A 27761-nucleotide genomic window follows, 5' to 3' on the forward strand; every position below is an offset into this window, starting at 1 on the left:
ACCTTCAGGCCTTATTATAAAGAGGAATTTTGTGTACAGTACACCTCACCTATAAGTAGTAGGTACATGTCATTAAATTAAAAAATCAAGCGAATTGATTTATTGTTTTGTTTTTTAAAAAAAAAACGATTTGATGAATCTATAGTTCAGAAAGATTAACTGATATTGCATATACCATCTTAAGAATCCCAAGCATTTATTGTGACCAAGGATTCAGTTTCTACTGAACAAAGTAAGACAATAATTTCCTAATATAAAATAGATGGTTACTTGTTCAAGTTTACACAACAGTCATCTCACTAGACCAATAGTCTCCAAAAGCAACACAAGGCAAATGAAGTGGATGAAAAAAAGAAAGAGAAAAAAGGTCCCAAACGTAATTCAAAGTCCAAATCAGTGTCTGCCGCGTGTCAGTGGCAGATGAAGATGAAGCATGGTTTTGGTTTAAGAGTCACATCTCAATATCTCATTTATGCCTGCACAAAATCCGAATGTACTTTTCATTACTCAGAACAAAGATAGCAACTCAACTCATCAATCTTACAATTGTGGAAGTAAAGCAAAGTAGACAAAAATATAATAGGGATATATTAATGGAAACATATTTTCATAAATACATGATTAAGATATTCTAGTTTGAACACAGCCTAAACAAATCCGACGAACATCTCTCTTTATCTTCAGTTCATACTTACGCCCAAGACCCCTATTCTTTGCTCAAAATAATGCAAGTTCAATACTATGAAATGAGTCGTATGTCATTTTATGTAACAAAAGTTTAATCTTTGCTATACACCATAACTAATGTGTATTCGTCAAAATTTGCAGGGTTTAATTCCTATTCGGGGTTTCAGTTTTCTCTTGCTCATTTAATCATGAATTTGCTACAACTTAACCAACAAGAATTATGCCCTCAATAATTGAGTATCGTTACCGAAACAGTCTTCAGAAGAACCAACCTTCTACAGTTGATGCACCAGAGTTCTTTGTGTCTATTAAGTTTGTTTGGTGCTGTAAACCTAATACGCGAATCCTCCATTTTGGTAACTCACTAAGTGCTTTGGGGAATGTGAATTTAGAAGTTTGGAGTTTGAACCCCCATCTAAGACTGATTTTCAATGTTGTACAACAATTTTACATTTTAGATACATATGTGCGTATAGGTATTAATAAATTTATATTGCTAACTATCATTATAAATTGAATGCAACAAAATCCTTCATAATTGGATTTTAAGTTAGTTCCTCCCTTCATCTTTATCAATTCGAATTGATCAAAAGGAGAAAGAGAAGGGGTTGAATAATCCCAAAGAAGGTTATCCAAAAACGAAGAAAAAAAAAAAGCATTCTCCGTTTTGGTACTTACTTGAAAAGTGATAATGACAAAGTAAATCAGCTTGGAATTTGTAAAACAGAGTAGCAGATAATCAAGGTATATCCAGAATTACTAAGCAGGAGCTAATTAGCAAATAAAAAAGAAGCCACGACCTTTCCAGAATTACTAAGCAGGAGCTGATTAGCAAATAAAAAAGAAGCCACGACCTTACCAGAAATATTTGATAAAATGATCTTAAGCAGCATTATCAGTGACTTTCCCAATAGTTCTAAGATCAAAAATCTCAATCCAGTAGCCATCAGGATCCTTGATAAATGCTATCCCCTTCATTTTCCCTGTGCAATAAGAAACATACAACTAAAGTAAAACAAAAAGATTCACTACCTCATTAAAATAAAGATCAATAATGACTACAAGAGTTTGAGAAAATTCGCTTAGTTTTTTGGCGAATGAGGGACCCTTGGGAAGAAACTATGTCTATTTATTACCCAACCTCATCACTTACGGTGAAATTTCCATATAAATTCAAATAAATTACAAAATATATACAGAATATTTCTTAAAGCAACACCAACCTCCTAGAATGGAATTCAACAGTGTTATGTTAGGCTTCCAATCTACGTTACATATACTATGGGCAAGAAAGGGTTTGAGCCACATAACCCGGAAGTTAGGGGTGAAAATGGTAATGTATAGGTTGTTGGTGGTAGAGCTGAAGTTCTTACGTGCTTGGACATCTAGTAGGTTCTGAGTCTCTAGGTGAGGGAATAAACGTGTAGGGAGAAGGTTCTATGGGGTACCAAAATCATTTTGGTAAATTGTTTTGTATGGGAGAGTGGCAGACTCTCGAATACCATCCATAAGTGTTATTTTCTGATTCTAAGCAATATCAGTAAACTTCCACTCCATTTTTATCATTTTGCTGTTCTTATTATCTGGTTTTAAAGAGGTGGTGCCTGTCAGTGGTATCAGAGCTTCCGCTTACTTGCACTATGGTGGGTGTGAAGCGAGTTGAACACCATGTTGATGACCTCAAAGTAAAGTTAGCAATGATGACCTCGAAGTAAAGTTAGCAATGACGCAATTAGAGGTTAGGAAGCTGCGCTTGGATTTTCAGAAGGTTGACATTTACAAGCTTCATTCTGGCATTGACAAGGTTCCTCTAATTGAAGAGAGCAATTACTCTTGTTAAGCGCCTGGATCTGTTGGTTCATTGTTGTGAGCATGCTAGTCCTCCAATTCCTCCAACAGATTTTGGTCTTTCTCCCACTCCTTCAACAGCCTCAGGCAGTGGCAACGACAAGGCTAAGGTCACTAAATCTGCCGTAGATCTTCTAGACCATTTGCGTAGGGTGGATAAACTACTCGGAAAAATGGAACTGCCAATTTTCGATGGAATTAACACCTATGGTTGGCTTTTCTGCATTGGAAGTTACTTCAAAATCAACCACCTCACCTTTGCTGAAAAACTTCGCACTGCAGTGGTCTGTTTGGAGGACAAAGCGAGTTGCTAAATGATCCATTGTGAAGATGGGACGCATTTAGAGATTTGCCACTAGATCGTTTCTTTTCGGTTCTCTAGCAAAGGCAACCTTTGCCAATTTTTCTCCCACCGAAAAATCAACATATTTTGGGAATTCAAATGCCATTTTAAGGTTTTGTCAGCTCCCATTTATGGCCACTCTGGAACCCGTCCTCAAGACCTAATTCATAAATGGGTTTCAACAAGATGTTCAGGCTAAGCTCACTATACTTGCACACATTGGGCCACTACATATGATGTCGCTAGCCCAATAGATGAAGGACAAGAATTTGGCCATCTTCACTTTTCGGAGTGGGTCGTTTACGTCCTTGGGTCGTTCTCAAACGTCGGGTTCAATTGTTGAGAAATGAAGTATTGCTTCTTTTCTAGTCACCCAACAAATATAGTCTCAATCCTCTGCGACAGCCAAATTCTATTGAACTCTTCCTCTCAGCCTTAATAGGTTTTACAGCTACATACACCATGGAGGTTTGTGGAAGAATTGGGAAAAGTGACATTGTGGTTTTGATTTACTCAAGCACGTTCCTTAGATTCATCTCTAGTATGATAGTAACCAAATCGTTGTTGCCTCTCATGCCTACTAGGGAGTTACGCCCCATGGGGTTGTGTCAATAGGCTTGTTTACATCTATTTGAGTTGGATGTCATCGTTGATTTCTATCCTCTTCAACTCAACAGTGCATTGGTACTTTTGGGGTATTAATGGTTGGTGTCCCTAGGTGAGTCTTACATGAATTGGGGGAATTCAGTTGCAACTCTCTAAGGCAATCCTTCCCTGAGTAAGTCCCCAATTTCTTTTAAATGCTATGATGTGCACCCTTAAACATGAGGGCGGGCCAAGGACTTATATTGGAGTTAAACCATTGAACACTCTCGTAGTCATCTCCGGAGTCTTCTACGTTGCATCATCCATCATCCCCAATTAGATTCGAGATGTTATAATCTTTCAAGCATAATTTTGACATGCCTTCTCACTCCCTCCCTCTAAGGCTCAAGATCATGCTATCATTTTACAAGAAGGTACCTCGCTTATCTCGGTAACTCCTTATCAGTCCCCCATTTACAGAAGACGAAACTTGAGCATTTGGTCGTTGAGATACTTGCAGCAAACATCATTCAACCAAGTCTCAACCCCTATTCCACTTCTATGCTCCTTGTCAAGAAGAAAGACGGTACCTAGCACTTTTGTGTTGTCTCTTGGGCTTTGAATCGAGTTACATTTCTAGATAAACTTTCAATTCCTATGATGAGTTGTTGGATGAATTGTGTGGCACCACCATTTTTAGTAAAATCGATCTCAAATCCAGAAATCACCAAATCCGAGTTTGTTGCGAAGATGTACCTGATAAACCTCCAGTCCGTTTCACATATGCCAGGCGTAAGGCCACCTAGATAGTTAGAGTTTATTATCGTATTTACTTTATATTTTATGTTTCTTGTAAGCAAGGGTATTTTGGGGATTTGTTTCCTTTTCGGTTAGGCCTTGGGATTGCAGAGTGTCGTGCTTTTTTAATGTTGAGGGTAGTGGAAGCAAAAGGTATTCGATTATGTAAAAAGTGAGTTGTGCTCTTGGAGAGTTCTCTAGCCTCTCGAATGCTAGATTTGTATTTTTCCAATTTTGAATAGAAAGTGAATTGCAGGCATTACACTGCAGAGTATATCAAATTGGTATCAGAGCCTACCATGACAAAGAAAACCCCAGCTACTACGGTGGCGTCTCGGTTGGACACCATGGAAGAAGCTGTCGGTGGTTTGCAGGGAGAGATGGCAAGCATTCGTGAGTGCTTGGATCAACTCCTCAAGAACCAAGGATCCACTTCAAAGCCTGCTGGTGCATCTGGCACACCTGCTATACCAGGAGAATCTAGCTCGGAGTCCCGGCCCAAACCCATGGAGGAGACCGGTTCAGCAGCCCCCATTGCCAAACCTAGTCACAAGTATCGCGAACTGGAGATGCCCATTTTTTCCGGCAACAACCCGGATGGATGGTTGCTGCAGGCTGAACGGTTCTTCGATTTACAGTGGTACTCGGAATCAGAAAAGCTGGAAGCGGCTATTATCTCCTTCGACGGAGATGCTCTCCTTTGGTATCAATGGGAGCTTATGCGTAGGGCAATTTTGACGTGGAAGAAGATGTGAAACCTGCTGCTGAAACAATTCCGCCCCACACACGATGGCAGCTTGCATGAACAATGGATGCTCCAGCAGGAGAGCGGCATCACAGAGTATCGTTGCCAAATCAGTGCAAAGGCAGCACTATTGGAGGAGGTTTCAGAGATTTGTTTGTTGAGTAAGTTTGTCAGTGGTTTGCAACCAGCCATCAAGAAGGAACTGCGGCCCTTGAGGCCCGTTGGGCTTGGGCAGGCCATGGATTTGGCCCAACTGATAGAGGATAAGCTGGGCCCTGCTAAGATGGGCTCCGGTTCTTCTCGGTCTGACTCTAGTAGCTGTCGGGCTATTTGGCAACATAAAGTCACCAATCTAGGAGGTTTCTGTTCAACAACACCAACAAGTTACACGACTTCGAGCTCTAAGGGCGAATATCGACGTTTGACAAATGAGGAGATTCAACAGAAGCGGGTAAAGGTTTTGTGTTATCGTTGTGATGAAAAATTCTCCCCAGGCCATCGCTGCAAGAAGAGCGAGCTCAATGTTTCGGTCGTGCAAGAAGATGACCCTCCCGTGGATTTTGACGACATCGATTTGGATGTGGTCGCGCTGCCATCATCGGTGAAGGTCTCACTCAATTCGATGGCTGGTTTGACTAGTCCAAAAACCTTGCTAGTGCGTGGTACTGTCGATACCCAGGATGTGGTGGTTCTTATTGATCATGGGGCTACCCATAATTTAATCTCCCAAGCTTTGATCACGCAGCTCCATTTACCCATCCCTTTGACGGCTGGGTACGGTGTTCAACTGGGCAACGGGGATCACATCCCAACAGCTAGAATCTATCATGGGGTATATTTGCACTTTCTAGAGTTTGAAATTGTGGAAGATTTTATTCCTTTGGCCTTGGAGACTATCGAGGGCACCTACATCAATTAGAAAGGCGTAAGCCACCTACATTAATTAAATATTTGAGGCTTATGCCTCAGTGCGCCTTGAGGCATATGCCTCGCCTCACAAAAACAAAATGCCTTGAGGCGTAAAAGCAGTATTTTATACATTGATGAAGTTCACTCTCGGCGATCGGACGGTGACTCTAAAAGGTGACCCATCCCTTAGTCGGACATTTATTTCACTTAAAGCTATGCTCTGGACTATTAAACATGAGGATCAAGCGATTTATGTGGAGCTTGGTCACTTAGCTGCGGCACCTTTGTGCGCTCAGGACACCTCTGCTAGTGTTGATTGCTTTCCCGAGCTCTCCTCAGTTTTGGATCAATTTTCCCATCTTTGGCAACTGCCTACCGACTGTCCTCCAATCCAGGGACACAAACATGCCATCATATTGAAGGAAGGGGCTGCTCCCGTCAATGTCCGCCCCTATCGGTATCCCAAATTTCAAAAGGATGAAATTGAAAAGTTGATCCACGAGATGCTTGCTGCTGGTATTATTCGGCCTAGTTCCAGCCCATTCTCTAGCCCAGTCCTCTTGGTGAAGAAGCGCGACGGAAGTTGGCGATTTTGTGTTGACTATCGGGCTTTGAACAAAGAAACTGTTCCCAATCGTTTTCCAATTCCGGTCATAGATGAGATGTTGGATGAGCTCCATGGGGCAGCTATTTTCACCAAGCTTGATTTGAAATCTGGCTATCATCAGATCCGAATGGTCCCTGGGGATGTACACAAGACTGTTTTTCGGACCCATGATGGTCACTATGAGTTTATGGTGATGCAGTTCAGGTTAACAAATGCTCCGTCCACTTTCCAATCTCTAATGAGTGATATATTTCGTCCATTTTTGAGGAAGTTTGTTCTGGTTTTTTTTATGACATCTTAATTTACAACCCCAATATGACTACTCATGTAGACACTTGCACCAGGTTTTTACCCTCTTGCAGCATCAGCGTTTATTTGTCAACCCCAAGAAATGTGAGTTTGGACATTCTCAGTTGGCATATTTGGGTCATATGATCTCAGCTGAAGGTGTCGTGGTGGATCAATCCAAAATCCAAGCTATACTTGATTGGCCATCTCCGAAAACTCTAACTCAGTTGCGTGGTTTTTTGGGGCTGACTGGGTATTATAGGAAGTTGGTCCAAAGTTATGGCACCATTGCTAGGCCATTGACAGAACAACTAAAGAAAGATGGGTTTCACTGGTCTAAGTCTGCGACTACTGCTTTCCAACAGTTAAAGGAGGCCATGACTCGTCTTCCCGTTCTTGCCATGTCTGATTTTTCTAAGGAATTCATCATTGAGACAGATGCCTCGAGGTTTGTCGTTGGCGCAGTGCTTATGCGAGAGGATAGACCGATTACTTTCCATAGCCAAGTGTTGGGACAGTGGGCACGACAAAATCTACTTACGAAAAAGGAGCTTATGGCAATTGTATTCGCGGTCACCAAATGGCAGCCCTATTTGCTAGGTCGACGTTTCATTGTTCAAACTGACTAGAAAAGCCTTAAATTTCTTTTTGAACGAGTTATTGGCATTGAGTACCAGCGTTGGGCTTGTAAGCTTTTGGGGTATGACTTTGTGATCCACTACAAGGCGAGGTTTATGAATAAGGTCGTCGATGCACTCTCGCGAAGGCTCAATTTGATGGAGCTCTCTACTATCACGTTACTTCAATGGAGACTGGGACAAACTCAAATCTGAAATTAGGGCTGATGGTTTTTTGCATCGGGTTCTTCAAGACATTGAGTCGGGCAAGGTTGATCATAAGGGATTTCAGGAGCGTGATGGTCTTTTGTTTTACAAAGGTAGGCTGGTCATCTCTTGTTCTTCTTCTTTGGTCCCTCACATTTTCAAGGAATTTCATGCTTCTCCCATCGGCGGGCATTCTAGGGAGGCCAGGACGTATCAACGACTTGCTGCTAAGTTGTATTGGGTAGGAATGAAATCTGACGTAACTCGCATGGTGTCGAAATGTGATATCTATCAGCGGAATAAATCTCTCCACTTCTCCTACAGGATTATTACAACCCCTTCCCTTACCGGCCCTTGTTTGGGAGGAAGTGACAATGGACTTTATTGAAGGCCTTCCCAAGTCTGATGGATATACAACTATCCTTGTCGTGGTGGACAGATTGAGCAAATATGCTCATTTTTTGAGCCAGAAACATCCTTTTATTGTTGAGACAGCTGTTGCCATTTTTGCCAAAGAGATTGTACGCTTCCATGGCATTCTGGGGTCTCTTATATCAGATCATGGCAGGGTTTTTCTCAGTCATTTTTGGCAAGAGTTGTTTAAATTGCAGGGGACTACTCTTAAGGGTAGTACGGTTTATCACCCACAAACAGATGACCAAAGTGAGGTGGTTAGTCGTTGTCTTGAAACTTATCTACGTTGTTTTACTTCGGAAAAGCCTCGACAGTGGTGTAAATGGCTCTCTTGGGCTGAATATTGGTACAATACAGCGCATCACACAACGATTGCGTGCAGCCCATTTAGGGCCCTTTATGGACGAGATCCCCCTCTATTACTACGTTTCCAAATTGGGACTACGGCAGTATCCTCGATTGAGCAATTTCTCCTAGAGCGTGATGCCATTTTGGATGACCTTCGTATGCACCTGATTCGTGCTCAACAAAGGATGCAGAAGTATGCTGACCTATGCCGCCGTGAGGATGAATTTCAGGTTGGCGATTTAGTTTTTCTGAAGCTCCGTTCTTACAGGAAAAAGTCCTTGGCTACCCGGTCCAACCAGAAATTGGCTGCCCGATTTTATGGCCCCTTTAAGGTTTTGCAACGTATTGGTGCCGTGGCCTACAAGTAGACTTGCCCCAAAATGCCACTATTCACCCTGTTTTTCACATTTCATAGCTCCGACGCGCCAAAGGCCAATCTCATTCCTCTTCCTTGCTGCCTCCACAACTCATTGAAGAGTTTGAGATGTTGGTTGAGCTTGAGTCGCTCCTAGATGTGCGTCCAAACTCGGGGGGAGCACCTGGAACATTAGAAGTCCTCATTCCATTGAAGAACTTGCCTCCTTTTGAAGCCACTTGGGAGGATTACCAGCTGCTTGGAACTCGATTTCCGAATTTTCACCTTTAGGACAAGGTGAATGCTTGGGGGAAGTATTGATAAACCTCCAATCCATTTCACATATGCCAAGCGTATGGCCACCTAGATAGTTAGAGTTTATTATCTTATTTACTTGTATTTTTTTATGTTTCTTGTAAGCAGGGATATTTTGGGGATTTGTTTCCTTTTTGGTTAGGCCTTGGGATTGAGGAGAGTGTCGTGCTTTTTTAATGTTGAGGGAAGTGCAAGCAAAAGGTATTCGGTTATGTAAAAAGTGAGTTGTGCTCTTGGAGAGTTCTCTAGCCTCTCGAATGCTAGATTTGTATTTTCCAAGTTTTGAATAGAAAGTGAATTGCAGGCATCCAACTTCCAATCCCTAATGAATGATGTGTTTCACCTTATCATCATACGTTTGTCCTCTTTTTCTTTGATGACAATCTTGTTTACATCTTCCTGAAAGAATCTCTTATGGAACATCTTCGGATTGTTTTTATTGCTATTCAGTCTCATCACTTGCATGCCAATATGGAAAAGTGCATTTTTTCTCAACCACTAGTTCAATATCTTGGTCATAACATCAACACTAGAAGCGTTTTTATCGATTCAAAAAAATTCAAGCATTTAAAGAAATGGCTTACTTTGAAAACTCTTCAGCCATTACAACGATTTTTGGGGCACACTAGTTACAACCAACGATTTTTGCAAAATTACAAGAAGATTGCTTGGCACCTTACTCAACAACTTTTTAAAGATACATTTGGTTGGACTTTTGAAGTTGAGGCTGCCTTTCAACAACTCAAGAAATCTATGTTGCATTTACCAGTCCTTGCACTCCCCGACTTCTCCCGACACTTTTAGAGTGGGACTTGGAGTAGTCTTCATGCCAAACAATCACCCTTCAGCATATATAGAAACTTGGTCCTACTACTCGAATTAAGTCTATGTACAAACATGAGTTGATGGTTATTGTGTTTGCCAACAAGAAACGACACCCATACTTGCTTGGTAAGAAATTCATTGTGCGGATAGATCAAAGGAGCCTAAAATTTTTATTGGAGCAATGGATTGTGGAAGGACGAGTACCAAAACTGGTTTTGAAACTAATAGGTTACGATTTTGACATTCAGTATAAGCTCAGTGTTCAAAATGGTGCTACTAATCTCCTATCACGGGTCCATGGTGAACTTTCTTCCTCAGCTGCTTTATCGATTCATGTTTTTCAATACTTTTCTGATTTACCCCATCAGGTTGTAGAAGACTCGTTTCTCTCAAATATACAATAGGCTTTCCAACAAAATCCAGCTTCCTACGTTATGTATTCCATTTTAAAAAGGCAATCACGTTACAAAGATCGATTAGTACTTCTTCAACAATCCCTATATTCCCATATTGCTTCATGAGTTCCATTCAAGCGTGACTCGGGTCATGCGGGTATTTGTGACACCAATTAACGTATTTTTGTTGAGTTTCATTGGCAGGGCAATAAGAAGGATATATATAGGATTTTGTTGCCTCTTATGATGTATGTCAGAGGCAAAAATATGATACAATGGCAATTGTTATTAATTTTATCATTCTCACGCAAGCGCACTTAACAAGTAGTATGTTAAAACCGATCCCACGGGGACTAATTTTTAAGTTGTCAACTACCACACACTTTTTCTTTCAATCCAAGTCAAATAATAATTCAAGAAAATAAAGAAATATAAATAAAGATTAAGAAAATAAACTAATTGCAAATTAAGAATTCAAATAATCAATAAAAATCTAGGTCATAAATTTCCCCCTATGTTCTTCCATAAGAATCTTTCATTATCTTTAATTTAATGTTCTAATTGCTAGTATAGGGTTCTTACGTATTTACAAGGATTTCCCAAATCCCAAGTGAACCTAACCAATTGAGTAATTCCAATATTCCTATAAAAAATTTAAATCTATCAATAGTATTGAGTTTAATCCTAATTTGACTACCTAAGGTGATTAGGTATATTCCTATCCTAAACACAAATCAACATAAACATGTCAATCTTATGCTATATTGATTGGGTCTAACTTAGATTTTCTCTTCCAAATTTCACCTAAATTAATAATTCAATTCAAAGTTGATCACTCTTTATAAAGCATTAAACACAAATCAATATAAACAATTAATATGAACATCAAAATAAAGAATTAAAAAGAAAACTTATTTATAAATACAGGATTCCAATAAAGCCCTAAAAAAAGAATTTAGTTTATAAAAACTAAATGGTAATAACAATTCATAGTTTGAAATTCAAAAGATAAAAGATAGAATAAAGAAGAAAAAAAAAAGATGAAACTAGTAGTGTTTTGATCCGTCTTCAATCTTCAAAATCCAATGTTGCCTTGTGTTTTTCTCCCCAAAAACTTGCTCTCCAAGTTCAAAACTAACCTCCTATCATAACCTTAGTGAAATATATGAATTCCCCCTTTAAATAGGGTCCATAAAGAACTTTAAATAAGCCCTAGTTGCAACTCCCTGTGCCCACATAGAAAATCCATGTGCCCATGTAGAACCTACTATCAAAGCATTTTTCCTGATTCAACCTCTCTCAGTAAAACTTGGATTACTTTCTCATTTGAACTCTAAATGGAATCATTCAAAATGATCTAGAAAGCTGAGGAAGAAATCTACAAATTCTATTTCACGAATTTTTCCAAGAAAACGCTTGGATCATAGTCAAACTTAGGGTTGAAGTTCCAGCTTTGCGCAACATGTACTGAATTAATTCAAGACTTGAACGTGAAATCTTCAATTAACCTCAAACTTCATATTTTTCCTGAGATTTTCCATCATAAACACGAAATTAACTATTAACAAGTGAACCTAACCAATAGAGTAATTCCAATATCCCTATAAATAATTCAAATCTATCAATAGCATTGAGTTTAATCCTAATTTGAGGGCTTTCTCAAATCCAATGGCTTTGATGCAATTTTGTAGTAGAGAGAAGGTTAGCTAAGCATACACTTCACTTTGTTGAAGCACCCTTTCTCAGCTCAAGTGGTGGCTTTTGGAGTGTCTTAATGGTGCAGTATGTCTTCATGGGATGACAGAGTAATATCTCAAACTGTGATAAGATTTTCCCCAGCTCTTTTTGGAAAAAACTCTTCACTTTACAGGAGTCTGAACTACAACAGAGTTCCACCTACCATCCTTACATGAATAGTCAAATCAAAGTTGTCAATTGTGGATTGGAGACCTATTTGTGCTGCTTTGCAGCTTACACACCCATCCCGCTGGTCTCGTTGGCTTGCTTGGGCAAATTTCATTTATTAATACTTCCTATCATACAGCAGCAGGTATGAGCCCGTTTTAGGCTTTATATGGTTGAGACCTTCAGTATGAGCTGGTCAAAATGCTAATGCTGAAGTTGAAAGTCAGCTCCACCAACGTAATGAGATTCTAGTGGTGCTAAAGGGCCATTTATTGCGGTCTTAGCAAAAAATGAAGTATTATACTAATAGAAAACATCATGATATTACCTTTCAAGTAGGTGATTGTGTTTATCTTAAGCTTTGTTCATTCTGTCAATGTTCCTTGGCTAGCAAACTAAATGAGAAGTTGGCTCCTCACATTTAAGGCCCATTTGAATTCCCCAAGAAAATTGGCCTGCAAGTTGCCTACCATCTACCGCTTCCACCGTCAACCCACATGCACCATTTACTCCATATTTCTCAACTCAAGAAAGTTGTTGGAGAGCACGTGGTGTCTCCTCTTCTTCCTTCAAGCCATACTTCTAACTTGGACTTTCTGGTGGAAACCTCAAATGTGGTTGGAGTTTGCCCCTCTACCATTGTCAAACATTTTGGTACTAAGGTGCGCAGTTGTTGGAAGGGTCTACCTACCTATGAAGATGTTGACAGTTAGAAGAAAATAAGGTTTTTAATGTTTTGATCTTTGGGATTCCTGGGAATAGGAATCGGTTCCTATTTCTGTATTTCCTATATATACCTCTAGCCTAGGTTGTACAAAATCATCAGTGAATAGAAATATAGTAAGAAACATTTTTTCCTCACCATTTCATCATGGTATCAGAGACATAAGGCTCGATTCTGTCCCCCCCTCAGTTTTCCTCCATTTTTTCCGGCAGTCGTCCCTCCTTCCAGTCGCAAACCAGTCCGGCGACACTCCAGGCCTCCGGCGAAGTCATTTGGCACCTGCTCCGGCGCTCAACCTCCAGTCACTCCTCTCCGGCATCATCTCCAGCATCTCGGCCAGTCCAATCCGGCAGCAGTCCAGTCCGGCGGCGCTACAGTCGGCCCTCCGTCGCCCTCAGAGCTCTCGGCCAGCTCTTGGCGCTTCAGTCGGCCCCCGTAGCCCTTCAGTCGCTCCTCTCTCGGCTCTCTCCCTCACAGCAACATATTGGGCCTTCAGTCGCCCTCACAACAACATATTGGCTCTCTCTAGTAGCCCTTCAGTCGCTTCTCTAAATATTGGGCCTTTCTCTTTGTGATGTCGAATAGTGAGGAAGTTACCTCTCAAAATATTGGGCCTCACTCAACCCAACCCAATGAAGGTAATCCTAACCCCAACTCAGCCCAGTGGGTCTATGGGCTCTCTTTATAACCTTGATAGTGGTTTACTTAATATTACAGCCCATAAACTTGATGGCAAAAATTATTTACAATGGGCCCAATCTGTCAAACTTGTTATTTGTGGTCGTGGTAAACTAGGATACATTACTGGTGATCTCCTTGCACCTCTTTTCAATGATCCTACATACAAGGTATGGCAAGCTGAAAATTCCATTGTACTTGCATGGTTAATTAATTCAATGGACTCAAAAATCAGTCGCAGATATCTGTTCTTTAAGACTGCTAAGGAGGTGTGGGACGCTGCCCAGAAAATGTATTCTGACCTTGGTAACGCCTCTCAGATTTTCGAAATCCGTACCAAGCTTAAAGAAATCAAGCAAGGTAATCAAACTATTACCCAATATTTTTCCGACTTACAAGACTTGTGGCAAGAGCTCGATTTGTATCTGGATACCACACCACTATGTGCTAACTGCACTACAATCCAGCGGCAGCAGTTAGAGAAAGAACGAGTCTTTGAATTTCTTACGGAGTTAAACAGTAATCTTGATGAAGTTAGAGGTCGTCTGGTGGGTCGTGCCCCATTTCCTGACACTGAAGAAGCCTTCTCTGAGGTTAGACGTGAAGAAGCACGTCGTCGTGTCATGCTCTCTACTCCTGACCTGCAGCCCATTGAAAGCTCAGCTCTCGTATTAAAATCTGGCCCTCCACCACATGGCAGATCCACTCCCGACCCTCGACCTAATCGAAAGGGTGATCGGCCTTGGTGTGATCACTGCCAACGTCACGGTCATACTCGATCTACTTGTTGGGTTATCCATGGTAAACCACCAAATTGGACCCCTCGCCGCCAAAATGACAAAAAAGGCCTATCAAACTCAAACTGAGAGTACCAATGATCAGAATAGTGCTGGTACCCCTTCATTCAGTAAGGAACAACTTGCCCACCTATACACTCTTTTGAGTCAATCATCCATAAAACCCAGTTCCGGTCCTGAGACTCATAGTGCCTCTGTTGCACACTCTGGTAATTTTTCTTCCACCTCCAACACACCATGGATCATCGATTCGGGTGCCACTGATCACATGACAGGTTTACCACATTTGTTTGATACTTATTCTCCATGTTCCACTAAATCTAGAATCACAATTGCAAACGGCACCCATTCTCTTATTGTTGGAATAGGCACTATTAAATTATCTGCTGACCTCATTCTTAAATCAGTACTTTATGTTGCTTCTTTGAAATGCAATTTAATCTCTGTCCAAAAATTAACCAGTGATAATCATTGCTTCGCTAAATTCATGTCAAATTCTTGTCAATTTCAGGATCTATCATCGGGGAGGATGATTGGCAGTGCTAGGGTTCATAACGGACTTTATTTCTTTGAAAGGCAACATCCAGTTAACGAGCTCTCTTCTCTACTACGTTTGGGTTCAAGTTCTATTTCTAATTCTTGTTCAAGTTCATCGTTTGTTTCAAACTCTGTTTCAAAAACAATTATGTTATGGCATTGTCGACTTGGGCACCCAAGTTTTTTATATTTAAAACACTTATTCTCATCGTTTTTTGTAAATAAGAATATTACTGATTTTCATTGTGATATTTGTCAATTTGCCAAGCACACACGAATTTCGTTCCCTCACAAAATATATACACCTTCCAACCCATTCTCTCTAATTCATAGTGACATATGGGGACCTTCCAAGGTCAATACTTCTCATGGTAAGCGATGGTTTATCTCTTTTATTGATGATCACACACGTCTCACTTGGGTCTATCTTCTTAAAAGTAAGTCTGAAACATGCCAAATTTTTCAGAACTTTCATCAAATGATCCAAACACAGTACCAAACATCTAGAAGAATACTCCGTACCGACAATGGTACTGAATATTTCAATACCACTCTTGGTCCCTATCTTCTCAAAAATGGGATTGTCCATCAAGCTCGTGTGTTGATACTCCGCAACAGAATGGAGTTGCTGAGCGCAAAAATCGCCATCTCTTAGAAGTAGCTCGTGCTCTTATGTTCACTATGCATGTCCCTAAACATCTTTGGGGCGACGCTATCCTTACTGCTGCTTATCTCATTAATCGCCTCCCTAGTCGACCCCTTCAGTTCAAAACACCATATTCTGTTCTTCAATCTCTACATCCTCACATCTCTACAAATACTCTACTTGTTAAAGTATTTGGTTGCACTGCTTTTGTGCATGTTCACTCCCACCATCGGGGTAAATTTGATCCTAGAGCCATTAAGACAGTGTTTTTGGGTAACTCTCCTACCCAAAAAGGTTATCGGTGTTATTGTCCCATCACCAAAAAAACATTCATCTCATGTGACGTCACATTTTTCAAGGATACTCCTTACTTCACTCCCACATCGCTTCAGGGGGAGTCCAACCATCACCAGCAAGAAGCTCAGTGGTCTTGGGGGTTAGAATTACCCTTAACAACTCTTTTTCCATTTACCTCTTCCACTCCACTTTCTTCTAAACCAGATATCCAGACTCTCCCTCCTGAACAAGAAAATCCACCAACCTCTCCTAAAAACACTGAACCAAAAGGACATCCTCAAGACCAAAACGTACAGAAAGAGATTCAGGTGTATTCCAGGAGAAATAAACAAGTTATGAATCCTCAGCACAGTCAAACGCCCAATCCGGTGATGGAACCGCTTCCCTCAAAAGATCCAGGTATTCTCCCATCTAACAAACAGTCAGATCTAGATATTCCTATTGCATTAAGGAAAGGAACTAGATCATGTACCCAACACCCCATTTCAAAGTTCATTTCTTACTCAAAATTGTCATCTCCATTTAAAGCTTTCACCTCGAATCTATCAAATGTTGTGATTCCCAGGAATATTGAAGAAGCTCTTGATTCTCCTCAGTGGAAAGCAGCAGTGCTTGAAGAAATAAGAGCACTTAAACATAATGGAACGTGGAAATTAGTAGAGTTACCACCAGACAAGAAGGTAATAGGGTGCAAATGGGTGTTCACCGTCAAATTCAATGCAAATTGAGAGGTACAAAGCTCGGTTAGTTGCCAAGGGGTTTACTCAAACTTATGGAATTGACTACACGGAAACATTCGCTCCAGTTGCCAAACTCAACACTATCAGAGCTCTTCTCTCACTAGCGGTTAACATGGATTGGGAATTACATCAGCTTGATGTAAAGAATGCGTTCTTGAATGGGGAACTTGAAGAAGAAGTGTATATGAGTCAGCCTCCGGGATTTGAAGAATCTCTCAAGACAACCACAGTTTGCAAACTGAACAAATCTCTCTACGGCTTGAAACAATCTCCCCGAGCATGGTTCAATCGTTTCCTGAAAGTTGTCAAAGGGCTTGGATACATACAAGGCCAAACTGATCACACTCTCTTTGTCAAACACTTAGGAAGTGGAAAAATTGCGGTACTAATCGTAGATGTTGATGACATAATTATCACTGGTAATCACATTGAGGAGATAAACTCAATCAAAGAAATGTTGGCAAAGGAGTTCGAAGTCAAAGATCTCGGTGCTCTCAAATATTTTCTGTGTATGGAATTTGCTAGAAGTAAAAAAGGTATTTCCGTGTCCCAGAGAAAATACACTCTAGATCTTCTAAAGGAGACAAGAATGCTCGGAAGCAGACCCAACAAAACTCCAATTGAGCTCGGAGACAAAAAGAAAATGTTTGAAGGAAGTCCAGTTGACAAGGGGAAGTACCAACAGCTGGTAGGAAAACTCATCTACCTCTCACATACTAGACCCGACATTGCTTTTGCAGTGAGTCTAGTCAGTCAATACATGCATGATCCGTGTCAAGGACATCTCAATGCAGTGTATCGAATTCTGAGATATCTCAAGCAAACTCCAGGAAAGGGTCTTTTTTTCAGGAAGAGAATTGAGAGAAAGGTTGAAGTGTTCACAGATGCAGACTGGGCTGGTTCAATTGATGATAGAAAGTCTGCATCTGGATATTGCACAATGGTATGGGGGAATGTAACCACATGGCGAAGTAAGAAGCAAACTATGGTTGCAAGAAGCAGTACAGAAGCAGAGTATAGAGCCATGGCTCATGGCTCATGGAGTGTGTGAAGCTATATGGATCAAACGTCTACTAGAAGAATTGAAGATTAAATATGAAGCCCCTATTCAGCTCTACTGTGATAACCAATCTACTATTAGCATTGCACATAACCCTATACATCATGACATAACCAAACACGTGGAAGTTGACGGTCACTTCATCAAAGAAAAAATTGACAGAGGAGTTATCAGCATTAGATATGTGCATACTAATCAACAGCTTGTTGATATTCTCACAAAGGGACTATCTGAACAAACATTTGATTTTCTTGTAAACAAGCTTGGACTCATCAATATCTATAGTCCAGCTTGAGGGGGAGTGTTGACAGTTAGAAGAAAATAAGGTTTTTAATGTTTTGATCTTTGGGATTCCTGGGAATAGGAATCGGTTCCTATTTCTGTATTTAATGTAATTATTTCTGTATTTCCTATATATACCTCTAGTCCTAGGTTGTACAAAATCATCAGTGATTAGAAATATAGTAAGAAACATTTTTTCCTCACCATTTCATCAGAAGATACTTGGGAGAATTTTGAGATTATTAAAGACCAATTTCCTCATTTCAACCTTGAGGACAAGGTTTGTTCTTGGGCAGCAAGTAATGTTAAAGCCTCTAATCTTTGTTACATATGCTAGGGTCAAGAAAAAAGGGGTGGAGCCACAACAGCAAGAAGTTAGGGATGATAATGGTAATGTATAGGTTGTTAGTGGTAGCGCTGAAGTTTGACATGGGAATAAACATGTAGGGAGAAGCATCTGTGGGGAATCCATAATTGTTTTGGTAAATTGTGTTGTGTGGGAGTGGCGGTCTCGAATATCGACCGACAGCATTATTTTCTGATTCTATGCAATATTTGTACTTCCATTCCTCCTTTTTTATCATTTTGCGATTCTTGTTGTCTGGTTTCTAAAGAGTTGAGCTGGTGCCTATCACATTATTTAGTAAAACATACAATCTAGTAAGCAAACACATAAATTCACTAGTATACTTGTATATTAATATTAATACTTGTATATCAATAAAAGATAATTCATGATTGGGTAATGTTATAGTGTGAATATTAGCTGCGTAATAGTGTGCATATTAGCTGTTTATCAGTTGACAATTAGGATTAATTAGTTGATTTAGTTTCCTAGAATAACTTCTCTAGTTGTGTATAAATAGATGTTATATTTTCAATACAATATACAATTCTCTTCACATATCATTACATGGTATCAGAGCCAGGTTCTGGGTTTGAGATTCGAAATTCGAAATTAGAGTTCATCACAAATTGGGGTTTGCAATTAGGGTTTAATTTTCTATCATTTTTAGGGTTCCTATTTCGGAAACCCTATTTAGAGTGTTCTTTTGTTCTCACCCCAGCACAGAAGGACTGCCCAGCCGCCGACCAACCAAACCCCGCCGTCCGAGGTCCCAAAACGCCGCGAGTGGAGCCCACGCACCGCCGTAGCCCGCTGCCCAGTCCCCCACGCGCCGGCGCGTGCACCATTCAGCTGCCGTGCTTTCGACTCCGGTTGGTCCCCACGTCCTTCTCGGCACTTTTCTGCCCAGTTTATGTTCTTCTCCGGTCATTTTCATATCTGTATTTGTTCAGATCTTGTGTTTAGAAAGTTCCTTTTCTTGGCTTTGTTTACTTGTTTTCTCCATATTTGCTTTTGAGGTTATGGCTGAGACAAAATCTGTGGTATCTGATGTGGTTCTTATGATGTCTAAAATCACAGACCATAAACTGAATGGTTCGAATTATTTGGACTGGAGTAAGACTATTCGGCTTTATTTAAGAAGTATCAACAAATATGACCATTTGACTGATGATCCTCCTAAAGACAAAGGTGATTCGAGACAGGCATGGCTCAGGGAGGATGCTCGCTTATTCCTTCAGATTCGAAATTCCATTGATAGTGAGGTAATTGGCTTGATCAATCATTGTGAGTTTGTTAAAGAACTAATGGATTATTTGGAATTTTTGTATTCGGGAAAAGGGAATGTCTCTCGTATGTATGAGGTTTGCAAAGCATTTTACCGTGTGGAAAAACAAGATCAGTCACTTATAAACTACTTTATGGCATTTAAAAAGACGTATGAGGAGCTTAATGTGTTGCTGCCATTTAGTTCCGACGTGAAGGTTCAACAAAAACAACGAGAGCAAATGGTTATTATGAGCTTTCTAGCTGGGCTCTCCTCTGAGTTTGATTCTGCTAAGGCACAAGTTCTTTCTGGGACTGATATATCCTCTTTACAAGATGTATTTAGTCGTGTCCTCCACACGTAAATAACACCACCCGTTTCTCTTAATGGTGCCTTGGTAAGTCGCAATAATAATTATGCACCTGGGAGATCCTCTAATCCAAGTGGAAACAAAGGAGGTAGTTCACAAGGATTTGACACTCGAACATTGGATTCTGGAGGCATTATTTGCAACTATTGTAAAAAACCAGACCACACCAAGTTTGAGTGTAGAAAGTTACAGTTTAAAAACCAGCATAAACACTCAGCTAATGTTGCATCTAATAGTGATACCTCTGACAAATCAATCCTTATCTCTGCTGATGAGTTTGCCAAGTTCTCCAAGTATCAAGAATCACTTAAGTCTTCATCTCCTTCTATCACTGCTATTGCTGATTCAGGTAAAACTAATGTGTGCCTTCTTTCCTGATCCTCAAAATGGGTCATTGATTCTGGTGCCACAGATCATATGACGGGTAATTCTAGTCTCTTTGCTTCATTTCAGTCTTCTGCTTCTACTTCTACAGTTACTTTAGCCGATGGGTCACCATCGTGTGTTCGTGGGTCTGGCAGCATCACTCCTACCCCTTTGCTGTCTTTGTCTTCTGTCTTACATTTACCTAATTTATCCTTTAATTTACTCTGTCAGTCAACTCACTCGTAATCTCAATTGTTGTGTCTCATTTTTTCCTGATCATTGTTTATTTCAGGATCTTATGACGAAGAAGATTATTGGTAAAGAACATGAATCTGAGGCCTCTACACTCTTGATACATCGCCACCCCAGCTCTATTGCTTGCTCGAGTGTTCCTTCTCCCTTCGAGGCTCATTATTGATTGGGTCATCCATCTCTCCCTTTACTAAAGAAGCTTTGTCCTCAATATAGTACGATGTCTTCCTTAAATTGTGAGTCGTGTCAGTTTGCAAAACATCATCGTCTTAGCTCGAGTCTTAGAGTCAATAAAAGTGCTAGTGTTCCTTTTGAATTAGTTCATTCTTATGTTTGGGGTCCTCCTATTTTGTCTAAACCTGGATTTCGGTATTTTGTTACATTTGTAGATGATTATTCTCGTGTAACTTTGTTATTTTTAATGAAAAGTCGTTCAGAGCTATTTTCCCTGTTTTGTGCGTCTTGTGCTGAAATTAAAACTCAATTTAATGTTTCAATTCGTACTTTGCGAAGTGATAACGCCAAAGAATATACATTTGCTTTATTTCAATCTTATATGACTCAGAATGGCATACTTCATGAAACTTCCTATGTTGATACCCCATCCCAAAATGGTGTGGCGGAACGTAAAGACAGACACCTTCTTGAAACTGCACGAGCTCTCTTATTTCAAATGCATGTTCCTAAACCGTTTTGGGCTGATGCAGTTTCCACAGCATGCTTTCTCATTAATTGAATATCGTCCTCTGATCTTCAAGGTGAGATACCTTACAAAATTCTTTTTCCGCAAAAGTCTTTGTTTCCTGTTGACCCTAAGATATTTGGTAGCACTTGTTTTGTTCGGGATGTCCGTCCGCATGTCACTAAATTAGATCCCAAGTCTTTGAAATGTATTTTCCTTAGTTATTCCCATCTTCAGAAAGACTACCGGTATTATTGTCCCAGTCTTAATAAATATTTGGTCTCCATTGATGTCACTTTCCTCGAAGATACAACTTATTTCCCTTCTCTGCCCGTTCCCACTCGTCAAAGGGAGGACGATGATTTGTTGGTCTATTCTATCACATCTTCTTCTCCTGACTCGGACCTATCACCAATCTCGCAACCTGTTCTTGTGAAGCCTCCTATTCTTCAAGTTTACTCCAGGCGACAACCTCTTGAATCATGTCCTACACCTGCTCCTTCGTCATCAGATTCGGACCCGAGCGATGATCTTCCAATTGCATTACGCAAAGGTAAACGTCAGTGTACTTATCCCATTTCTTCTTTTGTTTCTTATAATAACTTGTCATCTTCCTCTTGCTCTTTCATTGCTTCCCTTGATTCTATTTCTATTCCTAAGACTGTTCGTGAAGCCATATCTCATCCTGGTTGGCATACTGCAATGCTAGAGGAGATGAATGCTTTAGATGATAATGGTACTTGGGACTTGGTCAATTTACCTTCAGGGAAACGGGCTATCGGTTGCAAATGGATCTTCACGGTTAAAGTCAATCCGGATGGGTCAATTGCTAGATTGAAAGCTCGTCTTGTCGCCAAGGGCTATGCTCAAACTTATGGAGTAGATTATTCTGAAACTTTCTCTCCTGTTGCAAAGTTGACATCTGTTCGGTTGTTTATTTCAATGGCAGCTACTCATCTTTCGCCTTTACATCAACTTGATATCAAGAATGCTTTTCTTCATGGTGATCTTCAGGAGGAGGTGTATATGGAGCAACCTCCTGGGTTTGTTGCTCAGGGGGAGTCACAGCGAGTTTGTCATCTTCGAAAATCTTTATATGGTTTGAAACAAAGTCCTCGTGCTTAGTTTGAAAAGTTTAGTCAGGCTATTGAGAAATTTGGTATGATGAAAAGCAAGTCTGATCATTCGGTGTTCTACAAACGATCAGAAGTTGGCATCATTTTATTAGTTGTATATGTGGATGACATTGTTATTACCGTAAATGATACTAGCAGAATCTCTTCTCTAAATCTTTCCTTCATACTCAATTTCATACGAAAGATTTGGGGGTGTTAAAGTATTTCTTAGGAGTTGAGGTCACTCAAAGTAAACAAGGTGTCTTTCTATCTCAAAGAAAGTATGTCCTTGACTTATTGACTGAAACAGGAAAATTAGGGGCAAAACCCTGTAGTGCTCCAATGACTCCAAATCTGCACCTTACAAGAGATGGGGAACCATTTGAAGACCCTGAAAAGTATCTAAGCTTGGTTGGGAAGTAGAATTATCTTACTATGACTCGTCCAGACATTGCCTACTCAGTTAGTGTTGTAAGTCAGTTTATGTCATCCCCAACAATTGATCATTGGGCAGCATTAGAGCAAATTTTGTGTTACTTGAAAGGAGCACCAGGACAAGGTATTGTGTATGCAAATCACGGACACGCTCATATTGAGTGTTTCTCAGATGCAGATTGGGCAGGTTCCAAAGTAGATAGAAGATCCACTTCAGGTCATTATATTTTTGTTGGAGGGAATCTGGTCTCATGGAAGAGTAAAAAGCAAACCGTTGTGTCACAATCTAGTGCAGAGTCAGAATATCGAGCTATGGCACAGTCTGTGTGTGAGATAATGTGGATATATCAACTATTGACTGATGTAGGACTTAAAACTTCACTACCTGCAAAATTATGGTGTGATAACCAAGCTGCTCTTCATATTGCAACTAATCCTGTGTTTCATGAACGAAAGAAGCACATTGAAATTGATTGTCATTTTGTTCGTGAGAAAATTCAACAAGGCTTAATTTTTACAGGATATGTGAAGATTGGAGAACGAGGGGACATTTTTACAAAAGCTTTAAATGGGGTTCGGGTTGACTATTTTTGTAACAAGCTGGGCATAATTAACATTTATGCTCCAGCTTAAGGGGGAGTGTTATAATGTGAATATTAGCTGTGCAATAGTGTGCATATTAACTGTTTATTAGTTGACAATTAGGATTAATTAGTTAATTTAGTTTCCTAGAATAACTTCTCTAGTTGTGTATAAATAGATGTTATATTTTCAATACAATATACAATTCTCTTCACATATCATTACAGTATTATCTGAATTACAATCTAAAGAGCTTTAAAAGGTCCCATATAGTATCTAACACTAATCTATGGACCAAAAACTGTCACATTACATCCCCAAAATACCAGTCGCAGTAGCATGGAGAAAGAGTAGCCTTAAACTCTTTGTAATTGAATGTCCATATAGCCACCCAATGTTTTACTCTCTCCCAAATAACATCCACATATGCATCGTGGATGTATATTAATATTAAATATATAATAGTCATTTATATATTCAGTTGTCATCTAATACTTTGTTCCTTAGAAATTTACAAAGCAAAAGCTGCAATCCCTGAGAATGGGTGAACGGCTACTGCCTACCAAATGGATTTGGTGCTTAATCAATAGTAATGTAAATTATGAAGAACCCTTTCTCCCTTCCTGTAATAATAGTTGTGGAAGGATGCTATTATCCCTTTTTAGAGGATGAAATGTCATCAAGCAAAAACACAACTACAGTCCAGTTGCTAATCCTAGTGAGGCATTTGTTGCAACATTCAATATAATCCAGAAAGAAGTTATCTTCAGTAGCTGTCATCTAACAAACTTCAAGTATGAAAACCTGTTTAGTGCCAGACCTCAGAAGATGATAAGCTTTTTCTTAGTTAGAATCTTTCTATCTCAACACACACAAATTGCTGAAATCCCTCACATAAATTTATTGATGAAGAATCAGAAAGTTACATCCACAAGCATTCGAGAGGCTTATTCTCTCCTATTACCAACATTCGAGAGGATTGGGGCTCTCCTAACAAATGAGACTAAATTTTCTTCACACCCCTCACTAATGACCTCCCACCGTTATATAGTCTATGATACATAACAACCCCTGCCACATCAGCTATTTTAAACTAATACACATCAGCCTACTTACCAATTAAAAATAACAACTGTACAAGTAATTAAATACCTTAATACAATACTAGTCAAGCATATCTTGCTTTCTTTCTTTGTTACACAAATCTGACCTGGGGCTTATCAGAAGAGCTTGGTGAAGCTCCCAAATAAAACACGAATGATAGGTTCTCTGAAAGAAAAAGGTTTGGTCTAAAATGCAACTACTACGACCACTTGTAAGATTTTGTTTTACCCCATTCCTTGGATCTCAGCCAACGCACTTCATCCTGTTAAAAATCATTAAGACCCTAGGTGGTATTTTCCTCACCGAACACCATGATGTACCAACATTCAACACAACCATTTTAATGAATCCCCAGATAGAAAGGGTGGAAGGTCAAGGTTCAGTTACAAAAATCCAACTACTTAACTATTCCTTAGAGATTCAATTCTTGCTGTAAATTGTAATCTAATTTATTCCTCTTGTAAGCGAGTATGAGAAAATCATAATTTATCACAGACGCCATTTCATGTGGACATGCAAATTAAAATCTAAGCCATGAACATATTTCAATACAACAAGATCATGCCAAGAACCACATGCTATGATTGACAAAGTATACCAAGCATTTTCAAGAACAATAATACAAAATAAATCATGGCTTACCATCATCGGGTCTTTGTACGAACTCCACCCCTAGACTTTCAAATCTTTCACATGCCTTGTATGTGTCATCAACTGTGATGCCAATGTGTCCTGCAAAACAAATACCAATAAATTCCAGAGTTCAACACAAAGATATATTTAGTCAAAAGTGAAGAAATTGTTGTCCCAGCTATCTAATATTAAGTGCCACTGCACTCTGTTGTCACATGAAAACAGGAGGTCGGTGGGAAGTAACATACGGCTACTACACTACACTCAAAATAAAGTATGTGATATTCTCCCAGGTTCAAGTCCCTCATAAGCACCTGTTTCGCAATTCCTACAGTTTCCTGCTCTCTATATATTGCAGGGTTAGGCGGGATCCCCAATTTCGAACTTGAGATGGTTTAATTGAGTTTAAAGTTTTCTGAGTATACATATATTATATAAATATATATATAAATTTAAGTATTTGTGAAAAACCCTCAAAATACTAGACAAGATTTAGAAATGGAGCTTCCACATACTATCTAAATCTGACTCCTAGACTAGGACTGTTGAATCTAAAAAAATATTTCAAATGATATAATACATCAATTGGACTGTAATTTTTACTCACGCTATATTACCAATCAGGACATGCTCATCCATGACAGCAACATAGCCTAGAATAACTAGATGATTAAGATAGGTAGTTATCAAATTTAGATAATAAGATTAATGTAAAAGGATAAATTTGAAGGGTTTTACATTTGATCAAATCAGTGATTCTGACTACGTTGAATAAGTTTTAAGCATAAATGGAATCATACATGTAAACATGACCATAGATTCGAATATCTATTACCTTATGGATATCCTAAAGAATAGTCAGTTTAACATTGAGAATTACCAAAACCACGAGGATCTGAATTTCCATTGTGATATCCTTTAAATTCTGGATCACTTTCAGTGCCCCAATTACTGTCAAAGAAAAAATATTCAGACAATCCAATATTATTATTAAACAAGATTGAAAAATACAAGATTAGTGAAAAAGAGAGAACTATTGGAAAATTATATAATTCTTACTGTGTCAACTCAATAGTAGCCTTCAGACCAAAAGTCCAAACTGTTCTATCAACTGCATTTATTGGAGCAGATGCAGAGTCCTACATAAGATAAAAACAACTGTTCATAAATTCTTCCAGCCAGGTGTAAAAGGGTAAAGAAGGAAACTCAAGGAACTTAAGGCCTCATATTTCAGATTAAATTTATAAAGCTTTAACAGACTGCAACAAAATAAGTCCAAAAATACACATTCAAATTCACATTAAAAACAAACCCAAAACAGAGCTTTATATTGAAGACAAGAGATGTCAGAAAACCAAACACAACGTCACGTTGTCATAAACTCTTTATCATTAAAGACAACGGACGCACTGATCTATGCTTAGGTTCAGTAACCTTGATGCTTTAAACTTTTACCTCGTAGCCCAAAAAGTACAAACTAAACTTCATTTCTGGAAAATCCAGCCTCTTGAGTAGCCTGCAAAAAGAAGATTAAAAAATAAGAGCATGATTGAACAGAAAGGATATGCTCAACTGTTCCTCTTTTTTTTAACATGCCAACTGTTCTTCCAATTGAAACTACTTCAGTTCTGTCAAAAATGAAGGGGTAGGAATGTAGCACATAAAAATATGTTAATTTCATTCAATTAGAAAATGTTCTTACAAACTAGACTGAAGAAACTGGTTTAGATTGTTAATTTTACCCACATCATCAATATGTGTCTGTTGCATAAAAAGTCCCAACCAGCAAACTGTTAAGTACCAAAACCTCAAGTGGGTCATCTGTAGTTACAGTTCACCAAAGAAACATTCTATTTTTCTTATACAAATAAAGCAGAGGTTAATTGTACGCATTGCCCACTGATACAAAAAATTGACCAATCAAAATATCAAATGAGTGGAGAAGATATTTCACTAAAACTTACGACATGCCCAGAACGCGAGAATAAAAGTCAAGGCTGACTTTGGGATCCTTGATTCGAAACATCTGCGATCAAAATTTGAAACGTAGATAAAACAAGAGAAGTATAAAAAGGGAGGGGGGGGGGGGGGGGAGGGGAAGATAAATTCGATCGGCTTACCGTTTGTTGCATGATGTAGCTCTTAGTAGCCTCATCTGGAGTAGCCTGAAGGCCTGGATTGTTTGCCGGCGATTCTTTTGGTTCGGAGGCCATTGAAAACAATCGGAATCGATTCAGACTCTGAAATGCACCAAAAACAAAAACACAGATCAGAAAACCGTAATAGATGAACTGGGAAAGTCGAGAACGAAATGGGAGACCTTTGGTTTGGAGTAGGGGAGGAGAAATGGGATTGAAGAAAATGAAGAAGAACAAGAAGAAAAAGACGAAAAGGATGGAGATAATTTGGTGATGGTGATGGTGACGCGGAGAAGGGAGAGGGGGGACAGGGTGGTTATGATTGAAGAAGTAGCAGCCATGGGAATCAAAGATTTTGTTATTAGTACGTACTAAGAGTAGAGTACCTTTTCGATGATTTTCAAAGCAGCAGAGTGAAGTGATCTGCCAGTGATTTTCAGCCTTACATGCTCGAAATAATTAATGTACTTTTCTAAAAAATAAATAACTTTTTTTTTTCAAAAGGGAAATAACTTATCA

General features: G+C 39.4%; 1 protein-coding gene across 2 annotated transcripts; it reads right to left on the reverse strand.

Annotated features, from left to right (window-relative positions):
- Positions 1-145: 145 nt before the first annotated feature.
- LOC133788654 (lactoylglutathione lyase) lies at positions 146-27761 on the reverse strand. 2 transcript variants are annotated; one of them, XM_062226208.1, is made up of 9 exons: positions 27629-27761; positions 27225-27344; positions 27069-27130; positions 26560-26620; positions 26164-26243; positions 25985-26055; positions 25114-25203; positions 1547-1670; positions 146-476 (listed from the first exon to the last, which is right to left on the reverse strand). In XM_062226208.1, the coding sequence occupies exons 2-8, from the start codon at positions 27315-27317 to the stop codon at positions 1570-1572; spliced, it is 558 nt and encodes a 185-aa protein (XP_062082192.1). In that variant the 5' UTR covers positions 27318-27344; positions 27629-27761; the 3' UTR covers positions 146-476; positions 1547-1569. The 2 variants fall into 2 exon arrangements, with proteins under 2 accessions (XP_062082192.1, XP_062082191.1); XM_062226207.1 differs by lacking the exon at positions 27629-27761 and adding an exon at positions 27425-27622.

Source organism: Humulus lupulus, chromosome 7 (genome assembly GCF_963169125.1).
Source record: "Humulus lupulus chromosome 7, drHumLupu1.1, whole genome shotgun sequence".
Lineage (NCBI taxonomy): Eukaryota > Viridiplantae > Streptophyta > Magnoliopsida > Rosales > Cannabaceae > Humulus > Humulus lupulus.